At 47.6% G+C, this 21,601-nt stretch overlaps 1 protein-coding gene across 4 annotated transcripts in view; it reads left to right on the forward strand.

Annotated features, from left to right (window-relative positions):
- Nucleotides 1–21,601, forward strand: part of MAPKAPK5 (MAPK activated protein kinase 5) — a 92,667-nt gene that overhangs the window by 37,705 nt on the left and 33,361 nt on the right. For 3 of the 4 annotated variants that reach the window (XM_029619530.1, XM_029619528.1, XM_029619531.1), the window contains 3 exons: nt 677–797; nt 1,398–1,528; nt 8,317–8,438. In XM_029619530.1, the coding sequence (XP_029475390.1) occupies nt 677–797; nt 1,398–1,528; nt 8,317–8,438 (374 nt within the window). The remainder of the gene's footprint in view (nt 1–676; nt 798–1,397; nt 1,529–8,316; nt 8,439–21,601) is intronic. The other variant, XM_029619529.1, reaches the window with a different exon arrangement.

Consider the following 21,601-nt stretch of genomic DNA (forward strand, 5'->3'; position numbering starts at 1 on the left):
TTGCTGAAATATCCTGCTGGCAGCTGCTGAGCAACCACTGTCGCCGCCACGGCAGCAGCAGTTTCTTCTCTCCACACGGCATGCCAGTCACTCGCCCCGATCCAGTTTGTTTGCACCACCGCCATGAGACCTGGCTCAGTGCTGCCCCGGGACCCTGGCGTTCTAGGCTACCACCTAGTTTGCCTAGTGCTTCCGCCGGCCCTGCTTGTTGGTTTTAAGGGGGAGTGGGGAAGTAATCGAAGCCTTCAAAAGTGTTTCCTCAGGCATGTTTGCTTGGACTGGATCTAATAGAATATATTGGGTGTCACTACAAGGCCTTGTAGACCTTTGACTGTTTTCAGGGGTATACCAGGGTCCTTGGAAATGAGCATTTCCTCAGTTATAAAGGACTGGAAGTATAAGGTGGCACTCAGTGTGAGCATATGATTCTGGAAATGAAGTTTGTTTGTATTTGTTCAGTGTAAGGCTAGAGGAGCTAATTAGTATTCCATGCTGAGCTCTCTGAATAAGCCATAAAATTAAGCAACTGATGAGCAATCAATTACTAGTGTGGTGTTCTTGGAAGTAATGAAACAAAAACCCCCCCCCCCCCCCCAAAGAGTTGATTACTGCTTAGGTAAAACATCCTATACTCTAAAAATGCCTCATTTCAAGTCTGCTTTGGTTTCCCCCGCAGGCTGCTGAAGGTAAAGCCCGAGGAGCGTCTGACTATTGAAGGTGTTCTGGACCATCCCTGGCTGAACTCCACTGAGGCTCTAGATAATATCTTGCCGTCTGCCCAAATGATGATGGACAAGGTTCTCCCTTTTTATTTTTTTTTTCACAAAATTGAAAGGCCATCTGAAACAGGGACCAGGATAATCAATTGATGAAATATGATAATTATGTTCAAGCATGCTGAAAATGAATAGAACAAGTTTTCTGTTAGTTTTACCTCTAAATGGAGGGGAAAGTGGAATGTTTCCTTAACCTGAATTTTCATCTCCTTTTAGGTAGTTTTTATTCTTTCCTGTACTATATGCCTTTCTTTGTACAATCTATTAATGTGCAAGCATGATTTTGATTCCATCCATGAAGATGGAGTGTATTTGCTGAATGTGCAATGGGATCCAAGGACTGGCCTCAACATTTTTAAGGCATATTTATATCTAGGTTATAGGGTTCATCTTTCTAAAACTCCCCACTCCACCATCACCCTAAACGGTTGCATATTGATGTGATTCTCCTCCCCTTCCCCACCACTCTAGAAAACGTTTTCCAGTTCCATCCATTCAGTCTTCTCTACCAGTTGAGAATCACTGGTGTGAAACTGCCTTGTGTGTGCTCTTTGGCTGTGCTTTTTGTTTGATTTTTTTTATGCACCGAGGACTTAATTAAAATTTCCCCCCCCATTGCAGGCAGTAGTCGCTGGGATACAGCAGGCTCATGCAGAGCAGCTGGCAAACATGAGGATACAAGACTTGAAAGTGAATCTCAAGCCTCTAAACACTGTCAACAATCCTATCCTGCGCAAGAGAAAACTGTTAGGGTAACACTTAAATGGGAAATTGTTTTCTGGTTACTGTGTAGATTATGGCATCTCAAGTGACTCCTCCAGTTTCTGATGTATCAGAGGGGAAATGTTTATCTTATGTGGCCAAAAACAATGCTATGCATAATATACAGGACAGTAAGGTTAAAGGAAAATTAGTTCTTACCTGATAATTTTCGTTCCTGTAGTACCACGGATCAGTCCAGACTCCTGGGTTTTGCCCCCCCCCCCCCAGCAGATGAAGACAGAGATGTTTTTAAAACAAACTCCGCCTTACATAGGATGGTGCCACCTATAATCTGGCAGTATTACTGAATGTCAAAGCAGTATGACTTCAGAACTACTAGAACTATGTACAAGAACCTCTCAACTAGACAAAAAATATTCGGGTCACTGAACCCCTCAAGGAACGGAACCAGTGGACCCACTGAAACAAGGATAATCCAAAACAGGATAGCGATTTTTGCGGATTTGACAACCAAAAAAAATAGGGAACGAGCTACTATCCCTAACTTCCTTATATCTGACGGGCGGGACTGTGGACTGATCCGTGGTACTACAGGAACGAAAATTATCAGGTAAGAACTAATTTTCCTTTTCCTGTATGTACCCAGATCAGTCCAGACTTCTGGGATGTACCAGAGCTGACCTACTTGGGTTGGGATCTGGAGAGGCCCACTCGCAGCGCACCAGTTCCAAACTCCGCAGACCCCTGCGCCTGAACATCTAATCTGTAATGCCTCGCAAACGTATGAATGGATTTCCAAGTAACCGTCCGACAAATCTGCAGCGACACCAAGTAACATTCCACCCAAGACGCCGCCTGAGAGAGTAGAGTGAGCACGAAGCTCCAGAGGAAGAGGCTTACCACGCAATAAATAGGCCGAGTTAATGGCCTCCTTCAACCAGCAAGCTTATGGTAGTCTTAGATGCCATCCTACCACGCTTGAGACCACTCCACAGTACAAACAGATGGTCTGTCAGCCGAAAATCATTGGTGACCTCCAAATAACGTAATAATGCTCTGCGAACGTCCAGCCTCCGCAAGTCCCCAGACAACAGATCCGACCGATCTACATCCGAGAAAGCCGGAAGCTCCACAGATTGGTTGACATGAAAAGCAGAGACCACTTTCGGTTGAAAGGAAGGCACCGTTCGTAAAGAAACCCTTGAATCCGAAATCCGCAAGAACGCCTACCGACAAGAAAGAGCTTGGAGCTCCGATACTCTACGAGCTGACGTAATAGCAACAGAAAGATAACTTTCAAAGAAAGGTCCTTCAGGGTTATCCTCTTCAAAGGCTCAAATGGAGCTGAGACCAGAGCTTTGAGCACTAAATTCAAATTCCAAAACGGGCAAGGATGTCTCACCGGAGGCCGCAAATGCTTGGCACCCCATAGAAAATGAACCACATTTGGATGTGCCGCCAAAGCCACATCGTGAATGGTACCACGTAAACAGCCAAGCACTGCGACTTGAATTCTCAAGGAGCTACACAACAAACCCTTGGCTAGCCCGTTTTGAAGAAAACCGAGAATATCTGACACAGACGCTCTAGTGGGAGCTACCTCCCGCTCTAGACACCAAGACTCAAAAATCCTCCATACTCTAACATATGCTAGGTTGGTAGACGTCTTATGTGAGTTCAGCAGAGTCGCCATCGCAGCCAGAGAATAACCTTTACGACTCAAGTGGCACCTTTCAAAAGCCATGCCGCAAGACAAAAATGCTCTACTTCCTCCAAACAGACGGGACCCTGATGCAGTAGATCTGGAAGATATGGAAACCGCAGAGGTCCCGCGCATGCCAGGTTTAGGAGATCTGGAAACCAAGGACGTCTCAGCCACTCTGGAGCTACCAAAATTACCTCAGTTGGATGGAGCTCTATGCGCCAAATTACCTTGCTGATCAGTGGCCAAGGCGGAAAAATGTATAGCAGGACCCCTGTGGGCCAGGGAAGCACGAGTGCATCCACCCCTTCTGCCCCCATTTCTCTGTGCTGTCCGTAAAACCTTGGGGCTTTGGCATTCCGAAACGTCGCCATGAGGTCCATGCTGGGCGTGCCCCATTCCTCGCAGATGAGATGAAAGGCCGCATTCTCCAACTCCCACTCCCCGGGATCGAGGCAGTGTCGGCTGAGAGAGTCTGCCTGCACGTTGTCCACGCCGGCTATGTGAGACGCTGCGATGCTGACCACATGCTGCTCTGCCCAGCTGATGAGCCTCTACCGCCACCGGTCGACTCTTGGTTCCCCCCTGGCGGTTGATATATGCTACCGTGGTCGCATTGTCTGACAGAACTCTGACTGCCCTCCCCTGAATGAGAGGATGAAACGCCTGCAGCGCTAACCGTACTGCCAGAGTCTCCAGCCGGTTGATTGACCATTGGGACTCCTCGGGCGACCAGCATCCCTGAACCGACTTACCCCTGCAGACTGCCCCCCAACCGGAGAGGCTGGCATCCGTTGTAACCACTGTCCAGTCTGGAACTTCCAGGGGAACTCCACGAGAGAGATTGTCCACGACCAGCCCCCAGCCCCCAATCAAGACTGGCCCACGCTGCATCCGGAAGTGGAAGAGGAAGGTGAAATAGCTCTGAGACTGGATTCCAACGGGAGAGCAATGCAGATTGTAAGGACTGCATATGAGCAAAAGCCCAAGGTATCAGTTCCAAGGTGGAAGTCATCGAGCCGAGCACCTGCAAGTAATCCCGAACTCTGGGAGGACTCTTGAGTAAGAATCCCCGGACTTGGGCTTGTAGCTTGACAATGCGGTCTGTAGAGAGAAATACCCTGCCTTGCTGCGTGTCGAATAACTCCCCCCAAATATTCCAGGGCCTGCGCGGGCATGATTCTGCTCTTGGACAGACTGATCACCCAGCCCAACGACTGTAGGAGCTGGAGAACCCTGTGAACTGCCCTCTGCGCAAGGTCGGCCGACTTTGCACGAATCAACCAGTCGTCCAAATAGGGATGCACCAGCAGTCCTTCCCTCCGAAGCTGAGCGGCTACCACCACCATTACTTTGAATGTCCGAGGAGCTGTGGCCAGACCGAAGGGAAGAGCTTGGAACTGAAAGTGCTGGCCCAGGATTGCAAAGCGAAGAAACCTCTGGTGAGCCGGTCTTATGCCAATATGTAGATATGCCTCTTTGAGATCTAGGGACGCCAGGAACTCCCCTTTTCTGACCGAGGCAATGACCAAGCGAAGAGTTTTCATGCGAAACCGTGGTACCCGGAGGCATCTGTTTACAGACTTTAGATTCAGAATGGGCCGGAACGCACCCTCCTTCTTTCTTTGGAACTATGAAGTAAATGGAGTAACGACCCTTCCTTCTTGCCCCTACGGGTACGGGAGCAGTGGCCTCTAGCTGCAGAAGATGCTGCAAAGTGTCCTGAACCGCCTGTTCGCGTATCCGCATGGAGAGACTAGAAACCGGTCCTGAGGGCACCGTGCAAAATCTAAAGTGTAGCCTTGTTGTATCAAAGTGAGTACCCATTGATCCGTTGTGATCTTGGCCTATTCCTCGAAATATAGGGACAGTCTGCCCCCCACTGCCGGCACCGAGGAATGGACTGGCGCCCCTTCATTGTGAAGATTTGGACCCCGGGGCGGATGGAGCCGCTCCCGCTCTCCCGAATCTGCGGCCACAAAAAGCCGGGGACCAGGCCTATTGCTTCAGTTGTGCTGGCCGAAAGGAGGAGGTAGGCATTTTAGCCGGTCGATATTGCCGATTTCCCCCGGAATCTGGCTCTAGAAGAGAAGGAACCCCGAGACCGAGGCCTGTCCTCTGGCAACCTATGAACTTTATTTTCGCCCAAAGATTGAATCATATCCTCCAAGACCTTGCCAAACAGCAATTTACCTTTAAATGGCATAGAGCCCAGTTTTGCTTTGGAGGATACGTCCGCTGACCAATGCTGCAACCACAGCAGTCGACGAGCCGAGACCGCCGACACCATGGACCTTGCCGACATCCTTAATGAGTCATGAAACGCATAAGCACAGTAGGCCACGGAGGATTCTAACCGACTCGCTTGAGCGGCCTCCTCCGGCGAAAGGCCGGCATTGGCCTGCAACTGTTGCACCCAGTGGAGACTCGCCCTTATTGCGAAGTTGTTGTACATAGCTGCCCTGACTCCCAGGGCGGAGACTTCAAAAATTCTCTTAAGCTGGGACCTGCAACTTCCGGTCCTGCAGGTCCTTAAGTGCGCTTACTTCTGTAATAGGGATCGTGGTCTTCTTGGTGACCACGGATACGGCTGCATCAACCTTGGGTACCCGCAGCATCTCTAAAGCATCCTCTGGCAGAGGATATAGCTTATCCGTGGCCTTTCCCACTTTCAACCCCAGCTCCGGGGTATCCCACTCCCGGAACAGCAAGTCTGTAGTTGAAAAATGAAAAGGGAAGCCAGTTGCTGGACCTCTCAGGCCCAACAAGACAGGATCCATCTTACCTAACTTAACCTCTTCTGGAGGACTCTCAATGCCCAGCTCCGCCAGGATAGCAGGAATAAGAGGAGCAAGTTCGTCCTTACGAAATAGGTGAACTGCCTTGGGGTCATCCCCCTCCGCAGCCTGCAAGTCTCTTACCGGTTCCTGCGGCTGCAGATCAGGATCCGCATCCACCCCCTGCGGAGGAGAAGGCTGTGGATCCGGTTCCTTTGGATCTGTATCCTGTCCCGAGGTATCCGGCTGCGGAACCCCCGTACGGAGCGAGCGCTTAGGCGGAGACTGTCCCTTCTTGCCTCGAGGTTTAGCGCGCTTCCTGGCATGAGACTTGGCCCCTCCAGCGGCGACTTTGTCTGCCGTGCGCCTCTTGCCTGACTTACATGCTTTAAATGCCTTTTGAAGTAGTAATGCAAACTCAGACAAAAACGAAGAGGAGGAGGAATCAGAGACCCCTTCAGGGTCATCCTCCGTAGCAGGGGTATCAGGCTGCAAAGGCTCCCTATCAGCAGGAAACCTCCGCTGCGGAGACAGAGGAGGTGGTAGCAACCCCTCCCCCATGGCAGCCCGAGTTGCAGACCTGAAGGGACTGCAAGATGGCCTCACGGGAACGGATTGATTCCAGCCTGCACAACCGCCGGAGGAGCCCTTCCTTCCCCCCCCCTCCCCTCCCCGGCAAACATTCCAAACAAAGTCCCTCATGTGAGAGATGTGCGCGGGCCACGCAGCATGAGGCGGCCCGCGGCATCGGGAGAGAGAGAGAGAGGAAAAAAACAGCGACACAAAAAACGCCCGAAACCAAACCCCCCCCCCCTTCCCCCCCCCCGTCCTCGAAACGTGGCGAAAATACAGGGAGGAGAGAGAGAGCTGACCTGCTGAGGAAAATGAAAGTAAAAAAAGTTAGAAGGGGTTTTTTTGGGTTTTTTTTTCCCAAACCTGGCCCTGGCAGTGGACCACGGTGCTGATCCTCAGGGTGGAGTAAGCCGGGCTCCCCGGTATCGCACCCTAGCTGTCACAGAAGAATGTGAGGGTCCTCAACCCTGGCTTGCAGCTGCCTCAAACCAGCAGGGGATGGCCCTCTCAGGGCGTACTGACCCCCTGGGAGGCTGACCACACTGTTCAAATTTAGAAACCCCCCCTTTTTTTTTTTTTAAATTAGCAGAGTTAAGGCATTCACGAACAAAGAGAGAGAAAAATCCCCTAACTCTGACTAACTTTCCTAAGAAAACTATTCTCACAGACCAGACTGTAGGTTTTGCATCCCTTCCGTCTGCTGGAGACAGATGAATACTGCCGGACTGTAGGAACACCATCCTATGTAAGGCGGAGTTTGTTTTAAAAACATCTCTGTCTCCATCTGCTAGAGGGGGGGCAAAACCCAGGAGTCTGGACTGATCCAGGTACGTACAGGGAACTGCATTATAATAAGATACTAAATTTTAAGAACCATATTTTTAAGTGTAAAAGTATATTGCAGTGATTTGGTACATTACATTAAGTAATTAAAAGGTCCTCAGTGAAAATGAACTTGAGTATATGAATTCTTAAAATTTTACCTAATATGTACACCTGAAATATTTCAGAATGCATACAAAGAAATAAAGGTTTACAAACAGATACCTTGTTATTTGACTGACAGTCATACACTTATGACTAGCTTCCATGTTACATTTTATTGGACAAACCATAGAATAGATTATTGCAGCAGAGAGGGACCGTATAGCCCATCTATTTGCCCATTTTAATTTTCATGGTATGGTCATAGACTCCAGTTGATCTTTATTTCCCTTGCAATGAAGTCTAGTGGCTGTGCTTGTTTGCTGACTTTTTTTTTATGCTTGTGATGAACTAAAATGACAAGTATATTACTTAGTTCAGGAGGAGACATGGTGAGATATGAGATACTTAATAAAATTAGCAGAGTTTTTTTTTTGTTTTTTTTTCCTTCTTCTTAATGCATTGCATTTCAGAATAGCCTGGCTGCACTTCATCTGCCCATGGGAATAGCCAGGTTGGCAGTATCACATCTGATATCACCTGCATCTAAATCCAGTGGGTCCATCCAATGTGTGATGTCATGAGTGACCTCTGTGCTAATGTGGATCAATCGGATGTGCGTGATGTCATTTGTGGCATTCTTGATAACATGGCTGCACCTAGGGGAATTTCACAAATACAGTAGAAGTATATATAAATTGATTTTTAGAGTTAAAATAACATTGGGCATCTTGATAGGACTGAGATTTGTTTTGTGTTTTTTTACACAGATTTGGGTTTTGTTCCTCAGAATAAATTATACAAAATTTTGATGATTTTTTTTCCTTCCCCTCAATTATAGCACAAAACCCAAGGATAGCGTTTATATCCACGACCCCGAGAATGGGACAGATGATGCAAACGTTGCACTGGAAAAACTTCGAGATGTGATCGCGCAGTGTATTCTACCACAGGCTGGTAAAGGTCACAACTTTTCCATAAACTAAATTTGTATGTGTGTCTGTGTCCTGCTGTATAGTGAGATGTATATTGTTTGTTCATGCATAGCATTTTGCAAGAGTATATAATCAAGGGTGAGTTAAGTCATTCCTGGACTTCTACCTGCCAACAACACAAACATACATATATAAACTTGATTATATGTTCAGCTTTCTACTGCTATTGCCTGTAAAGGAAACTTTTTTTTTGGTTCTTACCTGCTAATTTTAATTCATGGAATACCACAGATCAGTCCAGACAAGTGTGTTTTGTATCCGTACCAGCAGATGGAGGCAGAGAATAAAAATGTTTCTGGCACTCCTACTTAACCGAGATTTGCCACCTGCAGTCCCACAGTATTGACCTGTACCCAAGCCAAGATGTCTACACCCTAAAATCCAAATGATTTCCATTTGCGATGAGCAAAGAATCAAACTTGGAGCCCCCTACAAACCTTGAACCTCAACATCTCCAACAAGGGCAATGAAAATTTTCAACCCTAACTGTTGAAAATACATCATTATCAGCATCCAGAAGTAGGAAAAATCTTATGAAAAGCAAAAGGGACAGGCCTCTGGACTGATCTGTGGTATTTCAGGAATGAAAATTAGCAGATAAAAATCAATTTTCCTTTCCTGATTATACCCCAGATCAGTCCAGACAAGTGGGATGTACCCTAGCTTCCCTACACTGGGCAGGAATCCGAAAGACCCGCTCATAAGACACTTTCCCCCAGGACAAGCAGGATGTTAGTCCTCACATGTGGGTGACATCACTGGACAGAGCCCTATCACGGGAAAACGTTTCTGTCAAAGTTTCTAGAACTTTTGACTAGCACACTGAGCATGCCCAGCATGCCATAATCCCTGTAGCCACAGGGGTCTCCCTTCAGTCTCTCTTTTTCTGCGCTGCAGTTTACCTCTCGTTTAGGAGCTCTGTTAGAATTCTCTCATAATATTTCCTCACGGAAAAAACTTGAAGATTACTTCATTAAAAAGTTCCCTCATAGGGGTCTCCCATTGCGATATTGTTTTTCATCGCTTGGTAAGTAAAAATCCACACTCCGGTCGGTTCCTGCTCCCCTTTCCTCTGTGTTCGCAGGCCATCGACCGTTTTTGCATCAATTCCTTCGGAGCTGAACTCCCTCCTGCGCAACTAAAAAAAAAAAAAAGATCCGCCCACCTTGACATTTCTTCGTGATGTCATGAGATCCAACTGAGGCTTGCTCCATGTGTCCTGGATGAGGGCAAAGGCCTCTGCTGACAACTCCCATTTCTCCGGATCCAGCTGCTGCCTGCTGAGGTAATCTGCTTGCACATTGCCCACTCTGGCCACATGAGATGCCGCTAGCCCCGCTAGATGTTTTTTCCGCCCAGACAGCCAACCACTAGGCCTCCTGAGCCACTAGGCAACTCTTCTTCCCGCCCTAATAATTGATGTACGCCACTGTTGTTGCATTGTCTGAGAATATTCACACAGTGCACCCCTGTATCCGAGGAAGGAAAGCAAGTAACGCCCTGCAAACCGCTTTTGTTTCCAATCAGTTGATCAACCAGGACGCTTCCCTTGGTGTCCTGGGGCCATCTGTCCTTGACAAACTGTCCCCCAATCCCTGAGACTGGCATCTGTGGTCACTACTACCCAGTCCAGGACCTCCAGCTCCACTCCTCTCTAAAAATTGGGACGTGACAGCCCCCGCGAGAAACTGGATCTGAAGTGCTAAGGTAAGCTGAAACTCCTCTGACAGTGGATTCCAACAGGATAAAAGCCCCCTCTGAAGAGGCTGTTTGTGAGCAAACATCCACAGGACCAACTCCAGCAGAGAGACCATAGAACTCTGAACCTGCAAATAATCCCAGGCTCTGGGTACCGAAAGATGCAGTAGTCGCACTTGAGCCTGCAACTTGATCACCCTCTCCGAAGTAAGGAAGACCTTGCCTAAACAGGTATCAAAACACGCCCGCAGATACTTGGACTGGGTCAGCTCCAGGTGACTTTGTCAGGTTTATCATCTGAACCAGAGACCTCGAGTTTCATGATGCGTTGAATCGAATGACAGCTCTCCAACTGACTTGGCTTGGATGCGCCATTCGTCTAGGTACAGATGCACCAGGATCCCTTCCCTTCATAGGGCCACTACCACCACAACCATCACCTTCGTGAAAGCCTATGGCACTGCCGCCAACCCTAAGGGAAGTGCTTGAAACTGAAAATGCTCTCCTAGCACCGTAAAGCACAGAAATGTTTGATGGTCTGAATGTATGGGAATGTGCAGGTAAGCCTGATGTGAGAAACTCTCCTTTGCGATCTTCTGCTATTACTGTCTGCTGCATCTCCATATGAAAGCGCGGCATCCGCAGCACTGCATTAACTTTCTGCAGATAGAGAATGAGCCGAAAGGTACCCTTCTTCTTAGGAACCATGAAGTAAACTGAGTAACTTCCTAGCCTTTGCTTCTTTAGGGGAATTAGAATAACGGCGTCCAGGCACTGCAGCTGCTGCAACATGTCCCATACAACTGCTCGCTTGGCGCGAGAAGCGTAACAGGACACCACGTAGGCTTTCTGATCGGGCACGAAAATTCTAAGGCATAGCTCATCTTATCACTTCAAGAACCCATTGATCAGACGTGATCTTGGTCCATTCTTCATAAAAGAGGGCTAGTCTCCCCCTGATGGCTTCCAGAGAAGAGTAGATCAGCCTGCCTTCATTGGGAAGTCTTACCTCCTCCAGCTCCCTGGCCGGAACTATCTCTGGAAGATGTATATGACCCCCAAAAAGACTGCTGCCTTCCTGAACCTTGCTTCTGCATGAACGTGGGAGAACTCCTATTAGAGTGAAACCTCTTTAACTCTCAAAAGCGAGGATGTGGCGGAAAGCTCTTCTTGCCAATTTTCTTATTCTCTGGCAGCTTGTTCCCTTTTGACTCCCCCCCCACCCCCCCCCCCCAAAATGCTTCTTCATCTCTTCCAAATGTCCGAATAACAGCTTTCATTTAAAGGGGAGATTACACAGCTGTGCTTTAGACCACACATCTGCCGCCCAATTCCACAACCACGGGAGTCTCCGTGCTACCACCGTGGAAACCATATTTCCTAGCGTGTAACCAGATGGACTCAGGACCAATGGGCTATGTGCTCCCCTGCTAGCAAATGGAGACTGAGTCAGGTTTCAAAACTGACGTCACCTTAGATATACCCTTGCAGTTACCTCAGCCATCCAGGATCTCTCAGTCTCCTAGCAGATGCGGACGTGCTATCCCCACACCAGTATTGATGTTTAGCGGGATTGCAATACCAGTTGAAAAAGAAAATTTACCTTTAAATTGAAGATAGATCAAGCCCCGCTCTCCTGTGGTGATACCTAAAGATCTCTCCCAGCTGAGAATTCCTGAGGCGATTTCCCAGATCCCTCAGAGGTGTGCCTTGGTCCAGTAGCTGGTTATCAGCATGGACTTTGCTGCTGAAGCAGCTGAAAGGCAGCGGGTGCAGGAAGCTGAGCATGGCGGTGATGGCCTAAGCCCTCTCCCCTTGCAGCAGGAAACCATCTCTGCACTCAGCCAGTAAGCACTGAACCCAGGTAAGTAAAGAAGACCACCTCCGATTAAGAGTCATGGAAGGGTTTCGCTAAGTCTTTCTTTCCTCTGGTCTCCTTGCTCGGCGTGCCATACCAACAACATTCCCAATCACGTTAGAGTAAGGGAAGGGGGTTTCCGAGCAGGTTGTGGCCCCACTTCAGGCTCGGTGGGCTCTCCATGTTGCAGGCTGCAGCGGTGCCATCTTGCACGCAGTTTTGTGTGGTGCCATTTTCCTCCTTTGACAGTCAGTACATGCGATGTGGGCCGGCCTCCTGTGCACATAACTGCATGCATACCTGTGTGCATAAGTACACACATATATTCGCACACAGCCAGTCGTTTATACTTACACACATCTGGGCAGATTTGTGCGCGCTCGACTTCAAGCGCTAGAGAGCTGAACGCATAAGCCACGGTGAACTATGGCTCCGGCAACAAAGAAGCACAGGCAGCACTCTTTGTGCTGCCTGCCATGTTAGGGCTGCACAGTCTAAACCAGATTCCTTCCTGTGTAAGCACTGTGAGGAAGCGCAGGGAGGGCTGGACTCTCAGAACTTCTCCAAGCCCGGCCCATCCTTGTCAGAGGACAGGTCAGCCACAACCTTATCTGGTAGCACCCCGAATTTGAGCAATCCCAGGGCTGCGTCCTTGTGAGAGGGCAGTTCAGTGGTCGTCTACCCCAGTTCCTCCTTAGTTAGGTATGGAACCGGCAACCTTTTCTTGGGTGGAATTCTTTCAGGGCCTTCAAGCCTTTGTCCAGATGCAGTCAGCTGCAGCCCCTGCCCAGTCTGAGCCCCGGCTGGGAAGGCCTTGTCCACCCAGCCCTATCAGCATGCCTCGGGACATGACTCTCCTCCCCCAAGGGTATCCCTGACAGGGACCCAGACACCACGGACGATGAAGGGGATGCAGACTCATTGGAGAATGGGGAAATCCCTCCAGGCCTGGAGCCATACCGGACCATGCTATGGTTTCTCCACAGAACTGAATTGCTGGCCCTGGTCTCCCAGACCCCGAAGACTCTGGAAGTTCCCAGCACGGACCATATGTCGGAATCAAAGAAGAATCCCATCCTGCTGTGTCTACGGAAAGTCTCTTGCTATTTCCCGATGCTGGAAGCCATCCAGGAGTTGATTGACCTGGAGTGGGATGCCCTGGAAACCAGCTTTAAAGGAGGTCAGGCCTTGGAGGCCTTGAACCCTCTGGACCTGGTGGCCAAAGAACGCCTGCATTTCCCAAAAGTGAACACCCTGGTCTGCACCGTTTCGAAGCAAACAGCTATCCCACTAGAGGGAGGAGTGGCCTTGAAGGATGCGCATGATAGGCGGTTGGAGTCCATTCTTAAGCAAGCCTTTGATGTGACAGCAGCGACACTGCAGATCACTTCCTGTTGTGCCCTGGTGGCTCACTCGTGTCTGCTTCTCTTGAGAAAGACAGACAGCTCAGGGGCGCATTCCAGAAAGGCGATGGAGCCCGTCACGGCCTTCCTCGCAGATGCAAACTCTGACTTAGTGCACACCTCGGCCAGAGGAGTAGCCTCAGTGGTGGCAGCCAGAAGATAGCTATGGCTACGAAATAGGTCAGCGGACCTAAGGCAAACTTCACAAAGATGCTCTTTATGGGATCCCTCCTATTTGGAAGCGAATTGGAAAAGCTAGCCAGTAAGTGGGGTGAATCTCCAGTGCCTCAGCTATTGGAAGATAAGAAAATAGGTAGCAGCGTCCCTCGCCCATGAGGGGTCGGACCAGGGGCAACCAGCACTTCTGGCCCTACAGAAATTCGTTACTTCAGACATCTCAGCCCTCTGGAAGGTCTCAGTCCTTTTGGAGCCGACAGCCAAAAAGAGGAACTGGTTCGAGCTCAGGTTTGACCCAAACTTCCCAGTGAAATTTGACTGGCCCATCCACAGGACGAGGAGATAGGGGGTAGACTATCCTATCAGTGGTGGGTGGAGATCATGTCAGACAAATGGGTACTGGATATCATATGAGGAGGATACACTCTGGAATTTCGCAGCATCCCTCGAGACATGTTCATGATGTTTCCTTACCACTCCCAGCACAAGAAACTGGCAGTGGAATCCACGTTGATAAGGCTTCTCAGTTTGAAGGCTATAACCCCAGTACCTACGCCCCAGGAAAATACAGGGTGGTGTTCCATCTATTTCATCATACCCAAAAAGGAGGGTTCATTTCGCCCCATCCTTGACCTGAAGAGCATTAATCGTCATCTGCGGATAATCCACTTCCGCATGGAAACTCTTCTCTCCATCATAATGGCCGTACAACTGGGAGAGTTCTTAATCTCCCTGGATCTCTTGGAGGCCTACCTTCATATCCCAATCCATCAAGACCACCTGCGTGTCCTAAACTTTGCGGTACTAGGCTACCATTATTAGTTCCGGGTATTGCCCTTCGGCCTGGCAACCGCCCCCAGAACATTCTCCCAAATTATGGTGGTCATGGCAGCGGCACAGAGGAAAGAAGGGATCCTGACTGATCCAGGTGAAGTTGTTAGAAGCGAGCCTCCAGGTGACCAGCAGGGTCAGGTCCCTGCTTCAGGAACTTGGTTGGGTCATGAACATGAACAATAGAAGCCTCAAGCCCTTCTAGTCTTTAGACTACCTGGGAGTCCAGTTCGACACCAAGCAGGACAAAGTCTTCCTCTCGCCCTCCCTCGAGGATAAGGAAACCGATGTGCCAAGTGCCGTGGTTGACGAACACAGTGCGCCCCAGGGTGTGGAGCTACCTCCAGGTCCTCAGCCTAATGACATCAACTCTTGAGGTAGTACCATGGGCGAGGGCAACACCTGGCCACTCCCAAGCTCCCTGCTGGAACCCACTGACTCAAGACTACTCGATTTGCCTCCACCTACTGATGGAAGTATGTTCTCAGCCCCAGTGGTGGCTACAGGAAATTCATCTAAGCAAAGGTGTAAGCCTGTCCCCACTGAACTGGCTAGTCCTCACGACAGACGCTAGCCTTCGAGGGTGGGGAACTCACTGTCAGGAATTGATGACCAAGCAATTGGTGTGCTGGAACATAAACCGCCTGGAAGCCTGAGCTGTCAGATTAACGTGTCTGCAATTCAGCCACAGGATCCAGGGACAGGCAGTCCACGTGATGTTGGACAACGCAACAACAGTAGCCTACATCAACTGCCAGGGAGGAACCAAAAGCCACCAAGTGTCTCTGGAAATAGTTAAATCTACAAGGGATCTCTGCCTCCCACATTGTAGGAAAAGACATCAGAGCAGACTTTCTCGGCAGGGAGAGTCTGGATCCAGGGGAATGGGCGTTGTTGACCAGAGCCTTCCAGCTCCAATAGATTGCTGGGGCCTCCCATCCATCCACCTACTGGTCACATCCCACAATGCTAAGGTCCCCCAATTCTTCATTCGCAGAAGAGATCAGCATTCCCAAGGGATCGACGCCCTCATCCAGACTTGGCCCGAGGAGGTCTTACTGTACGTTTTCCCTCTGTGGCCTCTGCTGGGCAAGGTCAATTGCAAGATTGAATGCTACAGAGGATTAGTCCTTCTGGTGGCTTCGGATTGGCCCAGAAGCCTGTGATATGCAGGCATGTGGTGGCTTCTGGTGGAGAGCCTCCTGTGCCTCCTCCCGCATAGGGACCTTCTCCAACAAGGAGAGGACCCAACTCATTTTTGTCTTACGGTCTGGCCCTTGAGAGGGCTTGACTGACAAAGCAGGGATATTTGGCGGCAGTAATTGCCACCTTGCTCCACGTGTGGAAGTTCTCAATGTCCTTGTCGTATGTGCGGATCTGGAGAATATTTAAGGCCTGGTGCGAGGAACGCGGGTGCCCCCTCGGACGTCCAAGATCCCCATGATTATGGAATTTTTACAGGATGGCCTGAACAGAGGGTTGTCCTTCAACTCCTTGAAGGTTGAGGTGGTGGTGGCTCTCTCTTGTTTCAGGGGTGAGGTGAATGGAGCCCACCGGTCTATGAATCCGGACTTGGCCCATTTCCTAAAAGGGGTTAAACACCTCTGACCACCCTTAAAGTAGCTGGTCCCCCTATGGAACCTCAATCTAGTATTGGACTTTTTAGCAGGGCCTTCCTTTTGGCCGCTGCACAGTCTATCTCTATGCCTGTTAACGCTGAAAACTGTATTCTTGGTGGCGATACGCTCGGCTCGTCGCATCTCTGAACTTCAGGCGCTGTCATGTCAAGAGCCATTCCTCGGGTTTACTCTAGGAACGTTGCAGCTTTGCACCATTCCTTCCTTCTTACCAAAGGTAGTCTCTGAATTTCACCGGAACCAGTCCATTCCTTACCGTCCCTAGAATAGACGCAAGGACACAGAAGACTACCGCCTCCTACGCCACTTAAATGTCAATAAGCTTTTAGTACGGTGTGCAAGACGGACCGCTTGTTTGTTCTTCACGGTGGAAGGAAACAAGGCGAAGCAACTTCATGAGCTACCATAGCTCGCTGGATCAAGGAAGTGATCACAGGAGCTTATGTAGAGTCAGGGAAGCCTTTAACCTTTCAGGTTTTAACCTTTCAGGTTAAAGCTCATTTCACTAGAGCCCAGGCAGTATCTTGGGCGGAAGCTAAGCTACTGTCTCCCATCGATATCTGTCGAGCAGCGACGTGATCCTTACACACCTTCTTCAGGTTCTATCGCCTGGATGTCCAGGCCTGAGAGGACGCAGCCTTTTCAAGGGCAGTGCTAACCGAACCGCAGGCAGCCTCCCGCCCTGTTCTGGAGTAGCTTTTGTACATCCCATTGGTCCTGAGTCCATCTGGCTATCCGCTAGGAAATGGAGAAATTACTTACCTGATAATTTCGTTTTCCTTAGTGTAGACAGATGGACTCAGCATCCCACTCACAGCTGCCCATGAACAGTACCAAGGAATCACCCATGAGGTGAATCTCAATTCCAAGAGGTTATGGGTAAGCATTCACCCTATCCCTAGATCAGGACATCTATAATATATCTGGGTTTCAGTGCTTATGTTTGGTTGAGTACAGTTACAGTCATCAGTTTCTTAATCAAGTTAAGTTGAAACCAAATTTTTTTTGCAAGTTTTTCAATAGTTTCTTCACAGTGGCTTTTGAAGAGAATACTTGAATGGCTGAGATCACTGCAGGGGTATATCTAAGGTGACGTCAGCTTTGAAACCTGACTCTGTCTCCATCTGCTAGCAGGGGAACACATAACCCATTGGTCCTGAGTCCATCTGTCTGCACTAAGGAAAATGAAATTATCAAGTAAGTAATTTCTCCATTCCTGGCTGATGTCCAGACCATGTACAGGGCATCTGCCACATACGCCACGCCTGCCTCCAACCGAGCCACCTGGTTGGAATCAGCCGAAGATCCTGACGTCTTCTCCTGTGCCTTCTGCACCCAACACAAACAAGTTGTCTGCATAAGAACATAAGAAATGCCATACTTGGTCAGACCAAGGGACCATCAAGCCCAGTATCCTGTTTCCAATAGTGGCCAATCCAAGTCACAAGTACCTGGCAAATATCCAAACATTAGATAGATCACAAGCTACTATTGCTTATTAATTACCGTAATAGTTTATGGATTTATCCACTAGGAACTTATCCAAACCTTTTTTTTAAACCCAGTTACACTAACTGCTGTAATCACTTCCTCTGGCAATGAATTCCAGAGCTTAACTATGCGCTGAGTGAAAAAGAATTTTCTTTGATTTGTTTTAAATGAGCTACTTGTTAACTTCATGGAGTGCCCCCTGGTCCTTCTATTATCTGAGAGAGTAAATAATCAATTTACATTAACTTGTTCAAGTCCTTTCATAATTTTGTAGACTTCTATCCTATCCCCCCTGCAGTCGTCTCTTCTCCAAACTGAACAACCCTAACTTCTTTAGCCTTTCCTCGGAAGGCAGCCGTTCCATGCCCCTTATTTTGGTCACCCTTCTCTGCACTTTCTCCAGTGCAGCTATATCCTTTTTAAGATGCTGTGACTAGAATTGCACACAGTATTCAAGGTACAGTCTCACCATGGAGTGATACGGAGGCGCCTTAGGACATCCTTCATTTTATTTTGTAGTCCCTTCCTAATAATTCCTAACATTGTTTGCTTGCTTTTTTGATCACCACAGCACACTGAGCCAACAATTTCAATGTATTATCCATTATGACACCTAGATCTCTTTTCTGGGTGGTAACTCCTAAGATAGAACCAAATTTTGTGTAACTACAGCAAGGGTTATTTTTCCCTGTATGCATCACTTTGCACTTGTCGACGTTAAATTTAATCTACCATTTAGATGCACAATCTTCCGGTCTCACAATGTCCTCCTGCAATTCATCACAATACGCTTGAGATTTAACTACTCTGCATAACTTTGTGTCATCTGCAGATTTGATCACCTCACTCGTCGTACCCCTTTCCAGATCATTTATAAATATATTTAAAAAACACTGGTCCAAGTACAGATCCCTGTGGCATCAGGCTAGCACAAACTGCAGCTCGAAGGCTCAAAGCAAAGACCTCAAATGGTCTCTTCAACAGGATCTCCAATTTCCAATTCTGAACATCCTTCAGCGCAGCCAACCCTGCTACAGGAATGGCTGTCATCCATTTTTTTTTTCAAAATAATTTTTATTGGGAAAAAGGAAGTACTACATTCTGCCTAGAGTAGCAGACTTGGAGGAGCTGAGGGAGACAGAGAGGTACATTGATGAGACCTTCAGGGACATAGTAGCCAAGTCCCAAATCCATTCTGGCAGCCCCAGTGCTGCCTTGGATCAGAAAGGTCTCCCAGTAGGAGAACATCACCCTGGTGTAGCAGGAAGTGATCCTGTAGCAAGGACCTGCTCTCCAGGTGATGTATTGTCCTCTTGCACTGAGGACAAATCTCCCAGGGTTACTGCCCAGGAGGGAAGGGTTAGGCCGGCCATCATAGTTGGTGATTCGATTATTAGACATGTAGATAGCAGGGTGGCTGGTGGAAGTGAGGACCGCCTGGTAACTTGCCTGCCTGGTGCGAAGGTGGCAGACCTCACGCGTCACCTAGATAGGATTATAGACAGTCCTGGGGAGGAGCCAGCTGTTGTGGTACATGTGGGCACCAACGACATAGGAAAATGTGGGAGAGAGGTTCTGGAAGCCAAATTTAGGATTTTAGGTAGGAAGCTGAAATCCAGAACCTCCAGGGTGGCATTCTCTGAAATGCTTCCTGTTCCACGTGCAGGTCCCCAGAGGCAGGCAGAGCTCCAGAGTTTCAATGTGTGGATGAGACTGTGGTGCAGGGAAGAGGGATTCAGCTTTGTAAGGAACTAGGGAAACTTTTGGGGAAAGGGGAGACTTTTCCGAAAGGATGGGCTCCACCTTAACCAGAGTGGAACCAAGCTGCGGGTACTAACTTTCAAAAAGGAGATAGAGCAGCTTTTAAACTAGAACAAGGGGGAAAGCCGACAGTCACTCAGCAGTGCATGGTTTGGAGAAATGTATCCTTGAAGGATACTAATGAAACAGGTGAGTTAGGGCATCCCAACAGAGAGGTTCCATTAAAAGCAAACATAGTTCATATGCCTATATGTAAAAAATCACCAAAGCTAATGATTTCCAAATTATCCCAAACAACTGAAAAGCAGGTTATTAAAACAAGCAAAAACCACACTTTGAAATGTCTGTATGCCAATGCCAGAAGTCTAAGAAGTAAGATGGGAGAGTTAGAGTGTATAGCAGCAAATGATGAGATTGACATAATTGGCATCACAGAGACTTGGTGGAAGGAGGATAACCAATGGGACAGTGCTATATCAGGGTACAAATTATATCGCAATGATAGGGAGGCTCAACTTGGTAGGGGTGTGGCACTTTATGTCCGGGAGGGTATAGAGTCCAACAGGATAAAGATCATACAAGAGAGTAAATGCTCAGTAGAATCTATATGGGTAGAAATCCCATGTGTGTTGGGTAAGAGTATAGAGATAAGAGTATACTACTGTCCACCTGGACAAAATGGTCAGAAGATGATGAAATGCTAAGAGAAATCAGGGAAGGAAACCAATTTGGCAGTGCAATAATAATGGGAGATTTCAATTACGGGGCTATCATATGTCAAAGCTAAAAATTAAGAGTCTATATTTGAATAATGGAGGACTATTTTTAAGTAAAAGAAAAAATTTCATAAAAATATCGTTCAAAATAAAAATATAAGAAGGTGAATGATTGAGAGGACCAGTTGGTGCCTATTTTAAGTCACACAACGTCAGGCTTGCTGACACCTTCTGTAGCTATTATTTGGAAATTGATTTGGTCTCACCTTGATTTTGCTAGATTTCAATTACCCCAATATTGACTGGGTAAATGTAACATCAAGATTTGCTAGAGATATAAAGTTCCTGGATGTAATAAATGATTGCTTCATGGAGCAATTGGTTCAGGAACCAACAAGAGAGGGAACTATTTTAGATTTAATTCTTAGTGGAATGCAGGATTTGGTGAGAGAGGTAACGGTGGCGGGGCCACTTGGCAACAGTGATCATAACATGATCAAATTTAAACTAATAACTGGAAGGGGGACAATAAGTAAATCTGCAGCTCTAATACTAAACTTTCAAAAGGGAAACTTTGATAAAATGGGGAAAATAGTTTAAAAAAAACTGAAAGGTGCAGCTGCAAAGGTTAAAAGTGTTCAACAGGCTTGGACATTGTTTAAAAATACAATTCTAGAGGCACAGTCCATATGTATTGTCAAGTTAAGTGTAAAACATTGATAAGACAGGCGAGAGAATTTGAAATGAAGTTGGCCATAGAGGCAAAAACTCATAATAAAAACTTTTTAAAATATATCCAAAGCAAGAAACCTGTGAGGAAGTCGGTTGGACCATTAGATGACCAAGGGGTTAAAGGGGCTCTTAGGGAAGATACAGCCATTGCAGAAAGACTAAATGAATTCTTTGCTTCCGTGTTTACTAATGAGGATGTTGGGGAGATACCAGTTCCGAAGATGGTTTTCAGGGGTGATGAGTCAGACGAACCGAACAAAATCACTGTGAACCTGGAAGATGTAGTAGGCCAGATTGACAAACTAAAGAGTAGAAATCACCTGGACCGGATAGTATGCATCCTAGGGTACTAAAGGAACTAAAAAATGAAATTTCTGATCTATTAGTTAAAATTTGTAACCTATCATTAAAATCATCCATTGTATCTGAAGACTGGAGGGTGGCCAATGTAACCCCAATATTTAAAAAAGGCTACAGGGGCGATCCAGGTAACTATAGACCAGTGAGCTTGACTTCAGTGCCGGGAAAATAGTGGAAACTATTCTCAAGATCAAAATCGTAGAGCATATAGAAAGACATGATTTAATGGAACACAGTCAACACGGATTTACCCAAGGGAAGTCTTGCCTAACAAATCTGCTTCATTGTTTTTAAGGGGTTAATAAACATGTGGATAAAGGTGAACCAGTAGATGTAGTGTATTTGGATTTTCAGAAGGCATTTGACAAAGTCCCTCATGAGAGGCTTCTACGAAAATTAAAAAGTCATGGGATAGGAGGCGATGTCCTTTTATTTTATTTATTTATTTAAATTCTTTTAATATACCG

Source organism: Rhinatrema bivittatum, chromosome 11 (genome assembly GCF_901001135.1).
Source record: "Rhinatrema bivittatum chromosome 11, aRhiBiv1.1, whole genome shotgun sequence".
Taxonomy (NCBI): domain Eukaryota; kingdom Metazoa; phylum Chordata; class Amphibia; order Gymnophiona; family Rhinatrematidae; genus Rhinatrema; species Rhinatrema bivittatum.